This window comes from Bombina bombina, chromosome 4, assembly GCF_027579735.1.
Source record: "Bombina bombina isolate aBomBom1 chromosome 4, aBomBom1.pri, whole genome shotgun sequence".
In the NCBI taxonomy this organism is placed as follows: domain Eukaryota; kingdom Metazoa; phylum Chordata; class Amphibia; order Anura; family Bombinatoridae; genus Bombina; species Bombina bombina.
The window spans coordinates 387,769,849-387,789,899 of NC_069502.1; the positions used below are offsets into that span (position 1 = coordinate 387,769,849).

The following is a 20,051-nucleotide window of genomic DNA, read 5'->3' on the forward strand; positions in this document are numbered from 1 at the left end:
GCCGTATCCGATATACCCTCACAACGCTCTGAAGTGGGAGCGAGGGATTTGATGTCTGAGGGAGAAGTCTCTGATTCAGGAAGGGTTCCTCCTCAGACAGATTCAGATACATTGGCTTTTAAATTTAAACTAGAACACCTCCGTGTTTTGCTTAGGGAGGTATTGGCTACTCTGGATGACTGCGACCCTTTGGTGATCCCAGAGAAATTGTGTAAAATGGACAAGTACCTAGAGGTCCCTGTTTACACGGATGCGTTTCCGGTCCCTAAGAGGATTGCGGATATCGTTACTAGGGAGTGGGATAGACCAGGTGTTCCCTTTGTTCCCCCTCCTGTTTTTAAGAAAATGTTCCCCATATCTGACCCTGGGCGGGACTCATGGCAGACGGTCCCTAAGGTGGAGGGGGCTGTTTCTTCACTTGCTAAACGCACAACCATACCAATTGAAGACAGTTGTGCTTTTAAAGACCCTATGGATAAGAAGTTAGAGGGTTTACTTAAGAAAATTTTTGTTCAACAAGGTTTTCTTCTCCAGCCTATTGCCTGCATTATTCCTGTAACTACTGCAGCCGCTTTCTGGTTTGAGGCGCTGGAAGACTCGCTCCAGACGGAGACCTCATATGAGGAAATTATGGATAGAATTAAGGCTCTAAAGCTAGCTAATTATTTTATCACTGACGCCGCTTTTCAAATAGCTAAGTTAGCGGCAAAAAAATCAGGTTTCGCCATTTTGGCGCGCAGGGCACTATGGCTAAAGTCCTGGTCGGCCGATGTGTCGTCTAAATCCAAGCTTTTGAACATCCCTTTCAAAGGAAAGACCCTCTTCGGGCCTGAATTGAAAGAGATTATTTCAGAAATCACCAGGGGAAAAGGCCATGCTCTCCCTCAGGACAAGTCCTTTAAGACAAAGAACAAAGCTAATTTTCGTTCCTTTCGTAATTTCAGGAACGGCCCCGCTTCATCCTCTCCGGCTGCAAAGCAAGAGGGTAACACTTCACAGCCCAAGGCAACCTGGAAACCTTACCAGGGCTGGAATAAGGGTAAACAGGCCAAAAAGCCTGCAGCTGCCACCAAGACAGCATGAAGGGGTAGCCCCCGATACGGGACCAGATCTAGTAGGGGGCAGACTCTCTCTCTTCGCTCAGGCCTGGGCAAGAGATATACACGATCCTTGGGCTTTAGATATTGTATCCCAGGGATATCTTCTAGAATTCAAGGGTTCTCCTCAAAGGGGGAGGTTCCACATTTCTCGTCTGTCTACAGATCAGACAAAGAAAGAGGCGTTTTTACACTGTGTAGAATATCTACATACAATGGGAGTGATCCACCCAGTTCCAATGGTGGAACAAGGGTTGGGTTTTTACTCAAACCTGTTTGTGGTTCCCAAAAAAGAGGGAATTTTCAGACCCATTCTGGATCTAAAAATTCTAAACAGATTCCTTAGAGTCCCATCATTCAAGATGGAGACCATTCGGACGATCTTACCAATGATCCAGGAAGGTCAATATATGACTACCGTGGATCTAAAGGATGCATACCTACACATTCCTATCCACAAAGATCATCACCAGTTTCTCAGGTTCGCTTTTCTGGACAAGCATTACCAGTTTGTGGCTCTTCCTTTCTTCCTTTCGGCTTAGCCACTGCTCCCAGAATTTTCACAAAGGTGCTAGGGTCCCTCCTGGCGGTTCTAAGACCGCGGGGCATAGCAGTGGCGCCTTACCTAGTTGACATCTTAATTCAGGCGCCGTCTTTCCAAAGAGCCAAGTCTCACACGGAGATTGTATTGGCCTTTCTGAGGTCTCACGGGTGGAAGGTGAACATCAAAAAGAGTTCTCTTTTCCCCTCTCACAAGGGTTCCCTTCCTAGGGACTCTAATAGACTCGGTAGAAATGAAAATATTTCTGACGGAGGTCAGAAAATTAAAACTACTTGCCGAGTTCTTCATTCCATTCACCGGCCATCTGTGGCTCAGTGCATGGAGACAATCGGATTAATGGTAGCGGCAATGGACATATTCCCTTTTGCTCGGATACACCTCAGATCACTGCAACTATGCATGCTCAAACAGTGGAATGGGGATTATGCAGATTTGTCTCCTCAAATTCAGTTGGACCAGGAGACCAGAGATTCTCTTCTCTGGTGGTTGTCTCAGGATCACCTGTCTCAGGGAATGTTTCCGCAGACCAGAGTGGATCATTGTAACGACCGACGCCAGTCTGTTAGGCTGGGGTGCGGTCTGGGGTCCCTGAAAGCTCAGGGCTTATGGTCTCGGGAAGAAAAGCTTCTCCCGATAAACATTCTGGAACTGAGGGCGATATTCAACGCTCTTCAGGCATGGCCTCAACTAGCTGCGGCCAAATTCATCAGATTTCAGTCGGACAACATCACGGCTGTAGCTTACGTCAATCATCAGGGGGGAACAAAGAGTTCCCTAGCGATGACGGGATTAACCAAAATAATAAGGTGGGCGGAGGATCGCTCCTGCCAGCTCTCAGCAATTCACATCCCAGGAGTAGACAACTTGGAGGCGGATTTCCTAAGTCGTCAGACTTTTCACCCGGGGGAGTGGGAACTCCACCCGGAGGTGTTTGCCCAGCTGACTCAGCTATGGGGCACTCCAGAGTTGGATCTGATGGCGTCCCGTCAGAACACCAAACTTCCTCTCTACGGGTCCAGGCAGCGCCTTGGTCCTTCAATCTGGCTTATGTTTTTCCACCGTTTCCCCTTCTCCCTTGTCTGGTCGCCAGAATCAAGCAGGAGAAGGCTTCAGTGATTCTGATAGCGCCTGCGTGGCCATGCAGGACTTGGTATGCAGACCTAGTGGACATGTCATCTGTCCCACCATGGACACTGCCAATGAGGCAGGATCTTCTAATACAGGGTCCATTCAAGCATCCAAATCTAGTTTCTCTACGTCTGACTGCTTGGAGATTGAACGCTTAATTCTATCAAAGCATGGTTTCTCTGAGTCGGTTATAGATACTCTGATTCAGGCTAGAAAGCCTGTCACCAGGAAAATCTACCATAAGATATAGCGGAAATATCTGGGTTGGTGTGAATCCAAGGGTTACTCATGGAGTAAGATTAGGATTCCCAGGATATTGTCTTTCCTCCAAGAAGGATTGGAGAAAGGATTGTCAGCTAGTTCCTTGAAGGGACAGATATCTGCTCTGTCTATCCTTTTACACAAGCGTCTGGCAGAGGTACCCAACGTTCAAGCGTTTGCTCAGGCTTTATTCAGAATCAAGCCTGTCTATAAACCTCTGGCTCCGCCATGGAGTCTAAATCTAGTTCTTTCAGTTCTTCAAGGGGTTCCGTTTGAACCTTTACATTCCATAGATATTAAGTTGTTATCTTGGAAAGTTTTGTTTTTGGTAGCTATCTCTTCTGCTCGAAGAGTTTCAGAATTATCTGCCTTACAGTGTGATTCACCTTACCTGGTGTTCCACGCAGATAAGGTAGTTTTGCGTACCAAGCCTGGTTTTCTTCCTAAAGTTGTTTCTAACAAGAATATTAACCAGGAAATAGTTGTTCCTTCTCTGTGTCCTAATCCTTCTTCGAAGAAGGAACGTCTGTTACACAATCTTGATGTAGTTTGTGCTTTAAAGTTCTATTTACAAGCAACTAAGGATTTCAGACAAACATCCTCCTTGTTTGTTATCTATTCTGGTAAGAGGAGAGGTCAGAAAGCGACCGCTACCTCTCTTTCCTTTTGGCCCATGAGACTGCTGGCCAGCAGCCTCCTGAAACAATTAATGCTCATTCTACTAGAGCAGTGGCTTCCACATGGGCTTTCAAAAATGAGGCTTCTGTTGAACAGATTTGTAAGGCAGCGACTTGGTCTTCACTGCATACTTTTTCCAAATTTTACAAATTTGATACTTTTGCTTCTTCGGAGGCTATTTTTGGGAGAAAGGTTTTGCAAGCAGTGGTGCCTTCCGTTTAAGGTACCTGTCTTGTTCCCTCCCTTCATCCGTGTCCTAACCTAAAGCTTTGGTATTGGTATCCCACAAGTAAAGGATGAATCCGTGGACTGGATACACCTTGCAAGAGAAAACAGAATTCATGCTTACCTGATAAATTACTTTCTCTTGCGGTGTATCCAGTCCACGGCCCGCCCTGGCATTTAAGTCAGGTAAAATTTTTTGTTTAAACTACAGTCACCACTGCACCCTATGGTTTCTCCTTTTTCTTCCTAAACTTTGGTCGAATGATAGGGGGGTGAAGCTAGAGGGGGAGCTATATGGACAGCTCTGCTGTGTGCTCTCTTTGCCACTTCCTGTAGGGAAGGAGAATATCCCACAAGTAAAGGATGAATCCCTGGACTGGATACACCGCAAGAGAAAGTAATTCATCAGGTAAGCATAAATTCTGTTTTTTAGCTACTCTGGAACGATATTTCGGTTGTTGTTAATTTCAGATTGAGTTTCTCCAACATAGGTGTGTCCGGTCCACGGCGTCATCCTTACTTGTGGGATATTCTCCTCCCCAACAGGAAATGGCAAAGAGCCCAGCAAAGCTGGTCACATGATCCCTCCTAGGCTCCGCCTACCCCAGTCATTCTCTTTGCCGTTGTACAGGCAACATCTCCACGGAGATGGCTTAGAGTTTTTTAGTGTTTAACTGTAGTTTTTATTATTCAATCAAGAGTTTGTTATTTTGAAATAGTGCTGGTATGTACTATTTACTCAGAAACAGAAAAGAGATGAAGATTTCTGTTTGTATGAGGAAAATGATTTTAGCAACCGTAACTAAAATCCATGGCTGTTCCACACAGGACTGTTGAGAGCTATTAACTTCAGTTGGGGGAACAGTATGCAGTCTCTTGCTGCTTGAGGTATGACACATTCTAACAAGACGATGTAATGCTGGAAGCTGTCATTTTCCCTATGGGATCCGGTAAGCCATGTTTATTACGATCATAAATAAGGGCTTCACAAGGGCTTATTAAGACTGTAGACTTTTCTGGGCTAAATCGATTCATTATTAACACATATTTAGCCTTGAGGAATCATTTTATCTGGGTATTTTGATATAAGTATATCGGCAGGCACTGTATTAGACACCTTATTCCTTAGGGGCTTTCCCAAAGCATAAGCAGAGCCTCATTTTCGCGCCGGTGTGGCGCACTTGTTTTTGAGAGGCATGGCATGCAGTCGCATGTGTGAGGAGCTCTGATACTTAAAAAAGACTTTCTGAAGGCGTCATTTGGTATCGTATTCCCCTTTGGGCTTGGTTGGGTCTCAGCAAAGCAGATACCAGGGACTGTAAAGGGGTTAAAGTTTAAAACGGCTCCGGTTCCGTTATTTTAAGGGTTAAAGCTTCCAAATTTGGTGTGCAATACTTTTAAGGCTTTAAGACACTGTGGTGAAAATTTGGTGAATTTTGTACAATTCCTTCATGTTTTTTCGCAATTGCAGTAATAAAGTGTGTTCAGTTTAAAATTTAAAGTGACAGTAACGGTTTTATTTTAAAACGTTTTTGTACTTTGTTATCAAGTTTATGCCTGTTTAACATGTCTGAACTACCAGATAGACTGTGTTCTGAATGTGGGGAAGCCAGAATTCCTATTCATTTAAATAAATGTGATTTATGTGATAATGATAATGATGCCCAAGATGATTCCTCAAGTGAGGGGAGTAAGCATGGTACTGCATCATTCCCTCCTTCGTCTACACGAGTCTTGCCCACTCAGGAGGCCCCTAGTACATCTAGCGCGCCAATACTCCTTACTATGCAACAATTAACGGCTGTAATGGATAATTCTGTCAAAAACATTTTAGCCCAAATGAACACTTGTCAGCGTAAGCGCGGCTGCTCTGTTTTAGATACTGAAGAGCATGGCAACGCTGATACTAATATCTCTGAAGGGCCCCTAACCCTGTCTGATGGGGCCAGGGAGGTTTTGTCTGAGGGAGAAATTACTGATTCAGGGAACATTTCTCAACAGGCTGAACCTGATGTGATTGCATTTAAATTTAAGTTGGAACATCTCCGCATTCTGCTTAAGGAGGTATTATCCACTCTGGATGATTGTGACAAGTTGGTCATCCCAGAGAAGCTATGTAAAATGGACAAGTTCCTAGAGGTGCCGGGGCTCCCAGAAGCTTTTCCTATACCCAAGCGGGTGGCGGACATTGTTAATAAAGAATGGGAAAGGCCCGGTATTCCTTTCGTCCCTCCCCCCATATTTAAAAAATTGTTTCCTTTGGTCGACCCCAGAAAGGACTTATGGCAGACAGTCCCCAAGGTCGAGGGAGCGGTTTCCACTTTAAACAAACGCACCACTATACCCATAGAGGATAGTTGTGCTTTCAAAGATCCTATGGATAAAAAATTAGAAGGTTTGCTTAAAAAGATGTTTGTTCAGCAGGGTTACCTTCTACAACCAATTGCATGCATTGTCCCTGTCGCTACAGCCGCATGTTTCTGGTTCGATGAGCTGATAAAGGCGGTCGATAGTGATTCTCCTCCTTATGAGGAGATTATGGACAGAATCAATGCTCTCAAATTGGCTAATTCTTTCACCCTAGACGCCACTTTGCAATTGGCTAGGTTAGCGGCTAAGAATGCTGGGTTTGCTATTGTGGCGCGCAGAGCGCTTTGGTTGAAATCTTGGTCGGCTGATGCGTCTTCCAAGAACAAGCTACTTAACATTCCTTTCAAGGGGAAAACGCTGTTTGGCCCTGACTTGAAAGAGATTATCTCTGATATCACTGGGGGTAAGGGCCACGCCCTTCCTCAGGATCGGCCTTTCAAGGCAAAAAATAAACCTAATTTTCGTCCCTTTCGTAGAAACGGACCAGCCCGAGGTGCTACGTCCTCTAAGCAAGAGGGTAATACTTCTCAAGCCAAGCCAGCTTGGAGACCAATGCAAGGCTGGAACAAGGGAAAGCAGGCCAAGAAACCGGCCACTGCTACCAAGACTGCATGAAATGTTGGCCCCCGATCCGGGACCGGATCTGGTGGGGGGCAGACTCTCTCTCTTCGCTCAGGCTTGGGCAAGAGATGTTCTGGATCCTTGGGCGCTAGAAATAGTCTCCCAAGGTTATCTTCTGGAATTCAAGGGACTTCCCCCAAGGGGGAGGTTCCACAGGTCTCAGTTGTCTTCAGACCACATAAAGAGACAGGCATTCTTACATTGTGTAGAAGACCTGTTAAAAATGGGAGTGATTCATCCTGTTCCATTAAGAGAACAAGGGATGGGGTTCTACTCCAATCTGTTCATAGTTCCCAAAAAAGAGGGAACGTTCAGACCAATCTTAGATCTCAAGATCTTAAACAAGTTTCTCAAGGTTCCATCGTTCAAGATGGAAACCATTCGAACTATTCTTCCTTCCATCCAGGAAGGTCAATTCATGACCACGGAGGATTTAAAGGATGCGTATCTACATATTCCTATCCACAAGGAACATCATCGGTTCCTAAGGTTCGCATTCCTGGACAAGCATTACCAGTTCGTGGCGCTTCCTTTCGGATTAGCCACTGCTCCAAGGATTTTCACAAAGGTACTAGGGTCCCTTCTAGCTGTGCTAAGGCCAAGGGGCATTGCTGTAGTACCTTACTTGGACGACATTCTGATTCAAGCGTCGTCCCTTCCTCAAGCAAAGGCTCACACGGACATCGTCCTGGCCTTTCTCAGATCTCACGGATGGAAAGTGAACGTGGAAAAGAGTTCTCTATCTCCGTCAACAAGGGTTCCCTTCTTGGGAACAATAATAGACTCCTTAGAAATGAGGATATTTCTGACAGAGGCCAGAAAAACAAAGCTTCTAGACTCTTGTCGGATACTTCATTCCGTTCCTCTTCCTTCCATAGCTCAGTGCATGGAAGTGATCGGGTTGATGGTAGCGGCTATGGACATAGTTCCTTTTGCGCGCATTCATCTAAGACCATTACAACTGTGCATGCTCAGTCAGTGGAATGGGGATTATACAGACTTGTCTCCGAAGATACAAGTAAATCAGAGGACCAGAGACTCACTCCGTTGGTGGCTGTCCCTGGACAACCTGTCACAAGGGATGACATTCCGCAGACCAGAGTGGGTCATTGTCACGACCGACGCCAGTCTGATGGGCTGGGGCGCGGTCTGGGGATCCCTGAAAGCTCAGGGTCTTTGGTCTCGGGAAGAATCTCTTCTACCGATAAATATTCTGGAACTGAGAGCGATATTCAATGCTCTCAAGGCTTGGCCTCAGCTAGCGAGGGCCAAGTTCATACGGTTTCAATCAAGACAACATGACAACTGTTGCGTACATCAACCATCAGGGGGGAACAAGGAGTTCCCTAGCGATGGAAGAAGTGACCAAAATCATTCTGTGGGTGGAGTCTCACTCCTGCCACCTGTCCGCTATCCACATCCCAGGAGTGGAAAATTGGGAAGCGGATTTTCTGAGTCGTCAGACATTGCATCCGGGGGAGTGGGAGCTCCATCCGGAAATCTTTGCCCAAGTCACTCAGCTGTGGGGCATTCCAGACATGGATCTGATGGCCTCTCGTCAGAACTTCAAAGTTCCTTGCTACGGGTCCAGATCCAGGGATCCCAAGGCGGCTCTAGTGGATGCACTAGTAGCACCTTGGACCTTCAAACTAACTTATGTGTTCCCGCCGTTCCCTCTCATCCCCAGGCTGGTAGCCAGGATCAATCAGGAGAGGGCGTCGGTGATCTTGATAGCTCCTGCGTGGCCACGCAGGACTTGGTATGCAGATCTGGTGAATATGTCATCGGCTCCACCTTGGAAGCTACCTTTGAGACGAGACCTTCTTGTTCAGGGTCCGTTCGAACATCCGAACCTGGTTTCACTCCAGCTGACTGCTTGGAGATTGAACGCTTGATCTTATCGAAGCGAGGGTTCTCAGATTCTGTTATCGATACTCTTGTTCAGGCCAGAAAGCCTGTAACTAGAAAGATTTACCACAAAATTTGGAAAAAATATATCTGTTGGTGTGAATCTAAAGGATTCCCTTGGGACAAGGTTAAGATTCCTAAGATTCTATCCTTCCTTCAAGAAGGATTGGAAAAAGGATTATCTGCAAGTTCCCTGAAGGGACAGATTTCTGCCTTGTCTGTGTTACTTCACAAAAAGCTGGCAGCTGTGCCAGATGTTCAAGCCTTTGTTCAGGCTCTGGCTAGAATTAAGCCTGTTTACAAACCTTTGACTCCTCCTTGGAGTCTCAATTTAGTTCTTTCAGTTCTTCAGGGGGTTCCGTTTGAACCCTTACATTCCGTTGATATTAAGATATTATCTTGGAAAGTTTTGTTTTTAGTTGCAATCTCTTCTGCTAGAAGAGTTTCAGAATTATCTGCTCTGCAGTGTTCTCCTCCTTATCTGGTGTTCCATGCAGATAAGGTGGTTTTACGTACTAAACCTGGTTTTCTTCCAAAAGTTGTTTCTAACAAAAACATTAACCAGGAGATTATCGTACCTTCTCTGTGTCCGAAACCAGTTTCAAAGAAGGAACGTTTGTTGCACAATTTGGATGTTGTTCGCGCTCTAAAATTCTATTTAGATGCTACAAAGGATTTTAGACAAACATCTTCCTTGTTTGTTGTTTATTCTGGTAAAAGGAGAGGTCAAAAAGCAACTTCTACCTCTCTCTCTTTTTGGATTAAAAGCATCATCAGATTGGCTTACGAGACTGCCGGACGGCAGCCTCCCGAAAGAATCACAGCTCATTCCACTAGGGCTGTGGCTTCCACATGGGCCTTCAAGAACGAGGCTTCTGTTGATCAGATATGTAGGGCAGCGACTTGGTCTTCACTGCACACTTTTACCAAATTTTACAAGTTTGATACTTTTGCTTCTTCTGAGGCTATTTTTGGGAGAAAGGTTTTGCAAGCCGTGGTGCCTTCCATTTAGGTGACCTGATTTGCTCCCTCCCTTCATCCGTGTCCTAAAGCTTTGGTATTGGTTCCCACAAGTAAGGATGACGCCGTGGACCGGACACACCTATGTTGGAGAAAACAGAATTTATGTTTACCTGATAAATTACTTTCTCCAACGGTGTGTCCGGTCCACGGCCCGCCCTGGTTTTTTTAATCAGGTCTGATAATTTATTTTCTTTAACTACAGTCACCACGGTACCATATGGTTTCTCCTATGCTAATATTCCTCCTTAACGTCGGTCGAATGACTGGGGTAGGCGGAGCCTAGGAGGGATCATGTGACCAGCTTTGCTGGGCTCTTTGCCATTTCCTGTTGGGGAGGAGAATATCCCACAAGTAAGGATGACGCCGTGGACCGGACACACCGTTGGAGAAAGTAATTTATCAGGTAAACATAAATTCTGTTTTTTCAGAGCATTGCCAAGAAATGAGAGAGAACGGGTATACTTTTTTACCTACATTTCCTATATTGTCAGAGACGTTCCCTTAGCGGACTTCTCAAGGAGTCCTGGCATCACTAGGTGGAAGGATCAAATTTCCACGCTAGCCAGGAGACCTACTATCCCTACAGAGGATAGTTGTTTTTCTTTCAGGATTCCATGGTTTATTGGGTAGTGGGTTTGCTCAAGATGGCATCCCAGATTGATATTCATACCTTTGCAGACAGCATACTAGTTTCTTCGTTGTCTGGTTCTCTTTGGACAGCCACTTCTCTCGAAGAATTCCAGAATATCTGGATCTAGATAGATGAAAGGAGCCTTTTCACTAGGTAGGATAATTTCTGTTCAGATTCAGGAACAGAGTCTGAGATTTATTCTATTCGTTTTGTGGTTCCCAAGATAGAGAGAACCTTCAGACTATTTTTAGATGTCAAGAATCTAAGCAGTGCCATCCTTTTAGATGTAAGCTATTCGCTCCATTTTCCTTTCATCCAAGAGAGTCAATTTATGACAAGGTTGAAAGGACGCGTATTTGCATGTTCCCATTCACAGGGATCATCACAAGTCCCTAAGGTTTGTTTTCTAGACAGACTCTTTCAGTTTGGTCTTTTCATAACTACCAGAATTTTCTCAGAGTTTCTGGTTTAGCTATAGGTGGTGCTTCGGTTATGGGGAATTACACTGGCGACCTTTCTGGACGTCGTCCTGGTCCAGGCGTCATCCTTTCAATCACAAGGAAAGAGTTTTTCTTGGTCCCTAATTCAAGGGTGTCCATTCTGGGGAACCATAATACATTCCCTATCTATTTAGTTTTTGCCTGACAAGCGTCAGGGAATCTAGTCTTTCAGTCTGTTCCTTGGCCTTCAGTAGTTTAGTACATGGAGGTAACTGAACTGATCGTAGTAGCATTGACCTTCATCCCATTTACTCGGTTTCTTCTCAGACCGCTGCAATTATCATGCTTAGATAATGTAACGGAGGTTAGGACGATTTGTCTCCTTGAGTATTAAATATTGGAACAGGAGACAAGGGATCCTCCTGAAGGTTGATAGTCCTGGGATTATCTCCCCCAGTGGACTTGTTTTCGCAGATCGTTTGGGAGGATTGTGAAAGCAGACACAAGTCCTCTAAGTTGGGAAACAGTTTGGGGTTCCCTAAGGGCTTAGGGAATTTGGTATCTGACGGAGTCTGCTCTTACTATAAGCCTTTTGTATCTGAGAGCGATTTTCCATGCTCTTCTGGCCTGGTTCTAGTTAGCCTCGGTCCAGTTTATTAGTTCCAGTAGGAACATATCTTCAGTGGTTTACCTTAACCATCAAGAGGGAACGCGGGATTCCTTAGCGCTGTCAGAGGTATCCAAGATAGTCCAGTGGGCGGAAGTCCATTCCTACTGTCTGTCGACGTTCCTTCTCCCAGGGGTGGGCTGGGAGACAGACTTCCTGAGCAGACGGACTTCTCGTCCGGGAGTATAGACTCTATCCAGAACATTTTCCCAGCCTGATTCTAAGATGGAGTCATCCGGAATTGGTTCTTGTGGTATCTCGTCAGAATGACGGGTCACAAGGTGCAGTTTGCGGTCAGGGGCTCCTCAGGAGGTACTGATAACCGCCCTGGTGGTACCTTAGGCCTTCAGTTTTGCATAACTTTTTCCTTCTTTTGACTTTTTTCCTCGGGTTATTGTTCGAGTCAAGCAAAAAAGGGGCTCAGTGATCTTCATTGCACTGGCTGGACCTCGCAGGATTTGGTATGCAGATCTGGTGGACAGGTTATCTCTTCCACCTTGGACACTTCGTTGAGAAAGAACCTTTTATTTAAAGGGCCTTTCTTTCATCGAGATCTAGCTTCTCTGAAGCTGACTTCTTGGAGATTGAAAACTTAATCGGGTCCAAGCGGATATTTCAGATTTGGTCATAGAAACCATGTTCCAGACTCGTTATCCTGTGACGAGAAAGATTATTTTTATTGGTATGGATCCAAGGGCTACTCTTGGAGTAGAGTTTGGGATCCTGGAATTTTGTTCTTTCTCCATGAACTTTTGGAGAAGAGTTTGTCGGCGAGTTCCCTTAGGGGTTGAATCTCGACCTTATAATACACAAACGTCTGGCAGATGTTCCAGATATACAATTCTTTTACCAGGCCTTAGCCAGTATCAGGCCTGTGTTCAAACCAGTTATTCCTTCATGGAGTCTTAACTTAGTTCATAAGGTTCTTCAGGGGGTTCCGATTGAACCTATGCATTCCTAGATATTAAGTTATTATATTTAAGGTTTTCTTTCTTGTTGTTATTCTTACGCTCGTAGAGTGTCAGAACTTTGGACATTTCAGTAAGAGTCTCCTTATCTTATCCTCCATTCAGATAAGGTAGTTTTTAATATACTAAATTAGGATTTCTTCCTAAGGTTGTTTTTGATTGGAACATTAATCAGGAAATGGTTGTTCCTACTTTGTGTCCTAATCCTTCTCAAAAGGTCAGTTTTTCTGCTCTATTTGGACGTGGTCCAAGCTTTAAGGTTTCTTTACTTAGTCAACTAGGACTTTGTTTGTGTTTTTTCAGGAAAACGTAAGAGACAGAGAGCTATGGCAGCTTCTCTTTCTTTTTGGCTGAAGAGTTTCATACGTTTTGCTTATGAGGCTGCTGGACAGCAGCCTCCTGAGAAAGTTGCGGCTTATTGCACAGGAGCTGTTGCCTCCTTACGGGCATTCAAAAATGAAGTTTCTGTAGAACAGATTTGCAAGGTTGCATCTTGGTCTTCTCTTCACACTTTTACGAGGTTTTACAATTTTGATTCTTTTGTCTCGGCTGAGGCTGTTTTTTTGGGAGAAAGGTTCTTCAAGCAGTGGTATCTTCTGTTTAGGTTCCCTGTCTTGTCCCTCCCGTATCATCGGTGTACTCTAGCTTGGGTATTGAATCCCATTAGTAATTAAGATGATCCGTGTACTCATCATGTCATAATAATGAAAACAAAATTCATGCTTACCTGATAAATTTATTTCTTTTGACACGATGAGTCCACGACCCGCCCTGTTCTTGTAAGACAGTTTTTGGGTTATTGTAAACTTCAGACATCTCTGCACCTTGGCTTTTCCTTTCTCTTCCTAACTTCGGTCGAATGACTGGAGTGGGAGGGAGGGGAGGAGCTATTTAACAGCTCTGCTGTGGTGCTCTTTGCCTCCTCCTGCAGACCAGTAGGTGAATATCCCATTAGTAATTAAGATGATCCGTGGACTCATCGTGTCAAAAAAGAAATACATTTATCAGGTAAGCATAAATTTTCTTATTTACTGGGAACACACAGTTCCCATAGACTGCAAAGTAAAGGCACTTTTTAGTGCCATTTTGTTTCTAACACCCCACTTGCACTAACTTTAACCCTAAAATACTGCCTAGTTCAGTAATTTTATTAAAAAATAAAGATTCTGCCATCTTTATTTTATTTTTTTAATAAACTACACTAGACAGTATTTTGGGGGCAGATTTATATAATTATCCAGAGATCTGATCTCTGGTTAATTGTATAAGCGCTAATTGATACCAGAAGCTTGAGGTAGCAATAACCAGCCACTTGTAATGGCTGATTATCGCGCGCCACTTGTAATCTAGCCTTTATAGAAATTTATAGCAGCACTATAATGTGTGTAATACTGAAAATTATATCTAAATTTATACTATAGAAATTGATATTCAGAACATTATTGCTGCACCTTTATGTCGCTCAGGTAGAATAAAAAAAAGTCAATAGCACTTTCTTCTACAATCCTTCAGATACAGTTTTTTTTAACCCCTTAATGACCGCAGCACTTTTCCATTTTCTGTCCGTTTGGGACCAAGGCTATTTTTACATTTTTGCGGTGTTTGTGTTTAACTGTAATTTTCCTCTTACTCATTTACTGTACCCACACATATTATATACCGTTTTTCTCGCCATTAAATGGACTTTCAAAAGATACCATTATTTTCATCATATCTTATAATTTACTATAAAAAAATTATAAAATATGAGGAAAAATTGAAAAAAAAAAACACTTTTTCTAACTTTGACCCCCAAAATCTGTTACACATCTACAACCACCAAAAAACACCTATGCTAAATAGTTTATAAATTTTGTCCTGAGTTTAGAAATACCCAATGTTTACATCTTCTTTGCTTTTTTTGTAAGTTATAGGTCCATAAATACAAGTAGCACTTTGCTATTTGCAAACCACTTTTTTTTTCAAAATTAGCGCTAGTTACATTAGAACACTAATATCTTTCAGGAATCCCTGAATATCCATTGACATGTATATATTTTTTTTTAGTAGACAACCCAAAGTATTGATCTAGGCCAATTTTGGTATATTTCATGCCACCATTTCACCGCCAAATGCGATCAAATAAAAAAAATCGTTCACTTTTTCACAATTTTTTTCACAAACTTTAGGTTTCTCACTGAAATTATTTACAAATAGTTTGTGCAATTATGGCACAAATGGTTGTAAATTCTTCTCTGTGATCCCCTTTGTTCAGAAATAGCAGACTTATATGGCTTTGGTGTTGCTTTTTGGTAATTAGAATGCCACTAAATGCCACTGCGCACCACACATGTATTATGCCCAGCAGTGAAGGGGTTAATTAGGGAGCATGTAGGGAGCTTGTAGGGTTAATTTTAGCTTTAGTGTAGTGTAGTAGACAACCCCAAGTATTGATCTAGGCCCATTTTGGTATATTTCATGCCACCATTTCACCGCCAAATGCGATCAAATTAAAAAAAAAGTAAAATTTTTCACAATTTTAGGTTTCTCACTGAAATCATTTACAAACAGCTTGTGCAGTTATGGCACAAATGGTTGTAAATGCTTCTCTGGGATCCCCTTTGTTCAGAAATAGCAGACATATATGGCTTTGGCGTTGCTTTTTGGTATTTAGAAGGCCGCTAAATGCCGCTGCGCATCACACGTGTATTATGGCTAGCAGTGAAGGGGTTAATTAGGTAGCTTGTAGGGAGCTTGCAGGGTTAATATTAGATTTAGTGTAGAGCTCAGCCTCCCACCTGAAACATCAGACCCCCTGATCCCTCCCAAACAGCTCTCTTCCCTCCCCCACCCCACAATTGTCCCCGCCATCTTAAGTACTGGCAGAAAGTCTGCCAGTACTAAAATAAAAGCTATATATATTTTTTTTAATGATTTTTTTAAGCATATTTACATATGCTGCTGTGTACTATCCCCCTTAGCCCCCAACCTCACTGATCCCCCCCCCAAACAGCTCTATCCCCTCCCACTCTAACTTAATGGGCGCCATCTTGGGTACTGGCAGCTGTCTGCCAGTACCCAGTTTGGAAGAAAAAATTGTTTGTTTTTTTAATTTGTTGAAAGTTTCTGTAGTGTAGCTTCCCCACACACAAACCAACCTCCCCACACACAAACCAACCCCCCCCACCCCTCCACGATCGCTTTTTGTGCTTTTGCACAAACAAGATTAGGCAGGTTTTATGAAAAGATTTTCCGTAGTGTAGCGGTTCCCACCCGCTCCCGCCCCGTGCACGCGCCCGCCCGCCACCCTCCGTGCACGCGCCCGCCCGCCACCCTCCGTGCACGCGTGCGCGCCCCCGACGGTCCCGCCCCCGATCCCGCCCCCCGTGACGTCACGCGGCACACCGATGGCCGCCCACCCGCCTCCCAATTCGGCTCCCACCCACCAACGATACCGGCCATCGATGTCCGGTGCAGAGAGGGCCACAGAGTGGCTCTCTCTGCATCGGATGGCCATGTGAGGTTATTGCAGGATGCCTCCATATCGAGGCATCACTGCAATAACCGGAAAGCAGCTGGAAGCGAGCAGGATCGCTTCCAGCTGCTTTCCACACCGAGGACGTGCAGGGTACGTCCTCAGGCGTTAACTGCCTTTTTTTTTATCATTAAGGGGTTAATAGCCAGGAGTGTTACTTTCCTTGTTATATTTGCTATCTTTGTTTAATTCAAAACCTCTTTGGTTTATTTTAATTTATTTTTTTATTTTTTTCTATTCCACTGAAAGTATCTTCAGCTTGTCCATTACTTGGATATCCTCTGCCTATTTAATACATTTTATTGGGGCAAAGCTTGGTTTTAGAAATGGGCATTCGTCAGTTAATGCAACCAAAAGAACGGACTGTTACTGTCAGATGAATAGCTTGTTGCAAATTAAATAAATTAGTACTTTTGTAGCACAGTACCATATACGTACAAACAAACTTTATACTTTAAGCTATATCCTGTAGATTCGGTATGTATAAGTGTTAGACATTCAGCACATTCCTGTTACGTCCTAGACCCCAAAAATATAATTCATATCAATTCACATACCATAGTGCAGCTGATGTCTTTAAATCGGAACACCCAGCCAGCATGTATCCACAGCAATGTGCCAGTTACCAGGTCCGTAACCCCAGGATAATTAAGGGGAAGAGGAAACTAAATCTTTGTGCTCTTGAACTTCAACACTCAATGTGCCGTCTATGTCCAGACGTTATCCGGCTTTAAAATCTGACGCTGTGAAGGGCTCTCTCCGCCTGTTGTAGGCGTAATTTGCAAAATTCACAAAAGGTACAGCGTACAGGATTGAAAAAAATTTTGAAAAACCAGGAAAAAAAAGGAAAATGTAGTTAAAACGTAAACTTTATTGAATACACATTTAAAAGTTTGCAAGGGCACAGCAACAACATTCGTCAGTTAACAAAGATGCGGAAGAGGGCTGCCCCTCATTGAACTTTGTTTATTTAATTTTTTTAGCTGGGTTTATGCTTGTGAAAGATCACCCCACTAAGATCTGGAAATCCAGATCTTAGTTTGGTGATTTTTCAAAAGCATATATCAAGGTCCGAAAAGATCTTAAGTCAACGAGGGGCCGTCTATATCCGCATTCGGCAGCTTATGAAGCTGGTGAATGCCCATGTCTACTTGGTTCTTTTTTGTAAACATCACCCCTTGGTTAATTAATAAAGATACTGATAATATTAGTATTAATAAACCAAATGAGAATCTTAGTATAAAATGTCACAATTTGGACTACATTAAAGACTCACTAGTTGCATTCAGCAGATTGTCAATGCTATTCAGCAGAGTGCCTAGATGCAGCCCAGATCGTGATGTCATCAGTGTGTGGAGCTTGGCAGCCATTTCAAAGTAGCCAGAAACGATATTCATTTAAAAATAACTTTTTTACTGTTCCTGCTGCATGATATAGAAAGGGCTGCAGAAGCTTAATCTAAGGCAAGACTTTAAGATGACTGAGGTGTAGACTGTCCCTTTAAGAATGTATTGCTTAACATTTTATACTACAAGTCTCATTTGGTTTATCATTACTATTATCAGTATCTTTATTAAAGGGACTGTGTACACCAATTTTCATATAACTGCATGCAATAGACACTACTGTAAAGAAGAACATCCACAGATACGGATATAAAAATACAGTATAAAACCTTTTAAAAACGTACTTAGAAGCTCCCCCGTTTAGCATTGTTGATGAGGTAGCTGCCGAATGCGGATGTAGACTGCCCTCGTTGACTTCAGCTCTTTTTGGAGCTGGATTTATGCTTTTAAAAAATCACCGCACTAAGATCTGGGTTTGCACAGATCTTAGTGGGGTGATCTTTCACAAGCATAAATCCAGCAAAAAAAATTAAAAACCGAAGTTCAGCGAAGGGGAGTCCACTTATGCATCTTTGTTAGCTGACGAATAATCTAAGGTAGACTTTAAGATGACTAAAGTGTAGACTCTCCCTTTAATGGATAAAATATTGTTAATGATTTTATCTGTTTATCTCTTCCATAATTGTTTTCCATGTAGAAGTGTAATAGTACTAAATAATGTATTAAAAGGAATGCTTGAGTTTGGAACATAAACTTGCTCCCAGATGTGAGTGTACTTCCTTATTGTGAAGCGATAATTTGGCACACACAAACTCAGTGTGATTTGTTTGAAGCAGTGTTCCTCAAATCCAGTGCTGAAGTACCTTTAACAGGCCAGATTTTTATGATATATTAACCAAAGCACCGGTGAAACAATCAACTGATCAGTAACAATGGTTACTAACCTGCTCTCACCCATCAGCCGATTATTTCACGCGCTCTGTTTAAAAATCTGGCCTGTTAGGGGTATTTGAGGACTGGAGTTAAAGGGATACTACATTTTTTATTTCATGATTCAGATAGAGCATGCAATTGTAAGCACCTTTCTAATTTACTCCTATTATCATTTTTTCTTGATTCTCTTGCTATCTTTATTTGAAACAGAAGGCTCTAAACTAAGGAGCCAGCCACTTTTTGGTTCAGACACTGGACAGCACTTGTTTGTTGGTGGGTGAATTTAGCCACTTATCGTCAAGAACAACCCAGGTTGTGACCCAAAAATGGTCCGGCTTCTAAACTTACATTCTTGCTTTTTAAATAAAGATACCAAGAGAATGAAGAAAATTGATAATATGCGTAAATTAGAAAGTTGCTTAAAATTGCATGCTCTGAATCATGACAGAAAACATTTGGGTTCAGTGTCCCTTTAAGAAATACTGGTGTCGAGTGATTTCTATGGTGGTGGTAATGCTAGTTTATTCTTGTTTTCTAGCATCTTTTAACCTCTAACACTATCTGTCAAATTGTTCCTCTTTATCGTATATTTATTTTAAATGTTTGTTATTCTGTACAAAACAATGCTGGATTAGTAGGTGGTAATCAGCTACCTTTGAACTTTCTCCAGTTTTATATATGTTTGTGTTAAAGAAGGCACTTTTTTTCAATAATTAGTGTTGCATCTGTAGATAATGCTAAATGCAGTGTTTATTAATACCCTATTGTATACATATATTTATGATGATGAACCTACTTTAGGTGCAGATGAAATTCCTAGTGGAACAAATGAAACGGCCGGACTTTATGGATGCATTACAAGGATTTACCTCTCCTCTGAATCCTGCGCATCAATTAGGAACTTTAAGGTATTCCCAAACCTTTTATCTCCTGGCTTTTTTTTTTTTAAATGTTCTTAAAGGGATATGATACCCAAACATGTTATTTTGAGATCCAGACAGAGCATACCGTTTTAAAAAAGTTTCCAGTTTACTTATATTATCAAATTTGCTAACAAAAGATACCAAGAAAATAAAGAAAAATTGATCAAAGTAAATTAGAAAGTTGTTAAAAATCACATGCTCTATCTGAATCATAAACTTAAAATTTTGGGTTTCATATCCCTTTATTCTTTACATTAAATGGACACTGAACCCACATTTTTTTCTTTCATGATTCAGATAGAGCATGAAATTTTAAGCAACTTTCAATTTACTCCTATTATCAATTTTTCTTTGTTCTCTTGCTATCTTTATTTTAAAAGCAGGAATGTAAATCTTAGCAGCCAGCCCATTTTAGGTTCAGCACCATGGATAGTGCTTGCTTATTGGAGGCTTACATTTACCTACCAATAAGCAAGCATAACCCAGGTTCTCAACCGAAAATGGTCTGGCTCCTATGCATCACATTCCTGCTTTTTAAATAAAGATAGCAAAAGAACTAAGTAAAATTGATAATAGGAGTAAATTAGATAGTTGCTTAAAATTGCATGCTCTATCTGAATCATGAAAGAAAAAATTTGGGTTCAGTGTCCCTTTAACAATTTCTCTCAAACTCTTGATGAAATCTATCCAGGACTACTGGGTATATAGAATTTTATTGTAGTTTGATTCATCCTCTTTGAAGTAAGGTGGGCTTGG

The 20,051-nt window shown here is 42.5% G+C and overlaps 1 protein-coding gene across 1 annotated transcript in view; it reads left to right on the forward strand.

The window, feature by feature from the left end:
• The window catches only part of PIK3CA (phosphatidylinositol-4,5-bisphosphate 3-kinase catalytic subunit alpha), a 369,462-nt gene that overhangs the window by 305,812 nt on the left and 43,599 nt on the right, over window positions 1-20,051 (forward strand). The window contains exon 19 of the mRNA XM_053710159.1: window positions 19,174-19,280. Coding sequence (XP_053566134.1) covers window positions 19,174-19,280 — 107 coding nt within the window. The remainder of the gene's footprint in view (window positions 1-19,173; window positions 19,281-20,051) is intronic.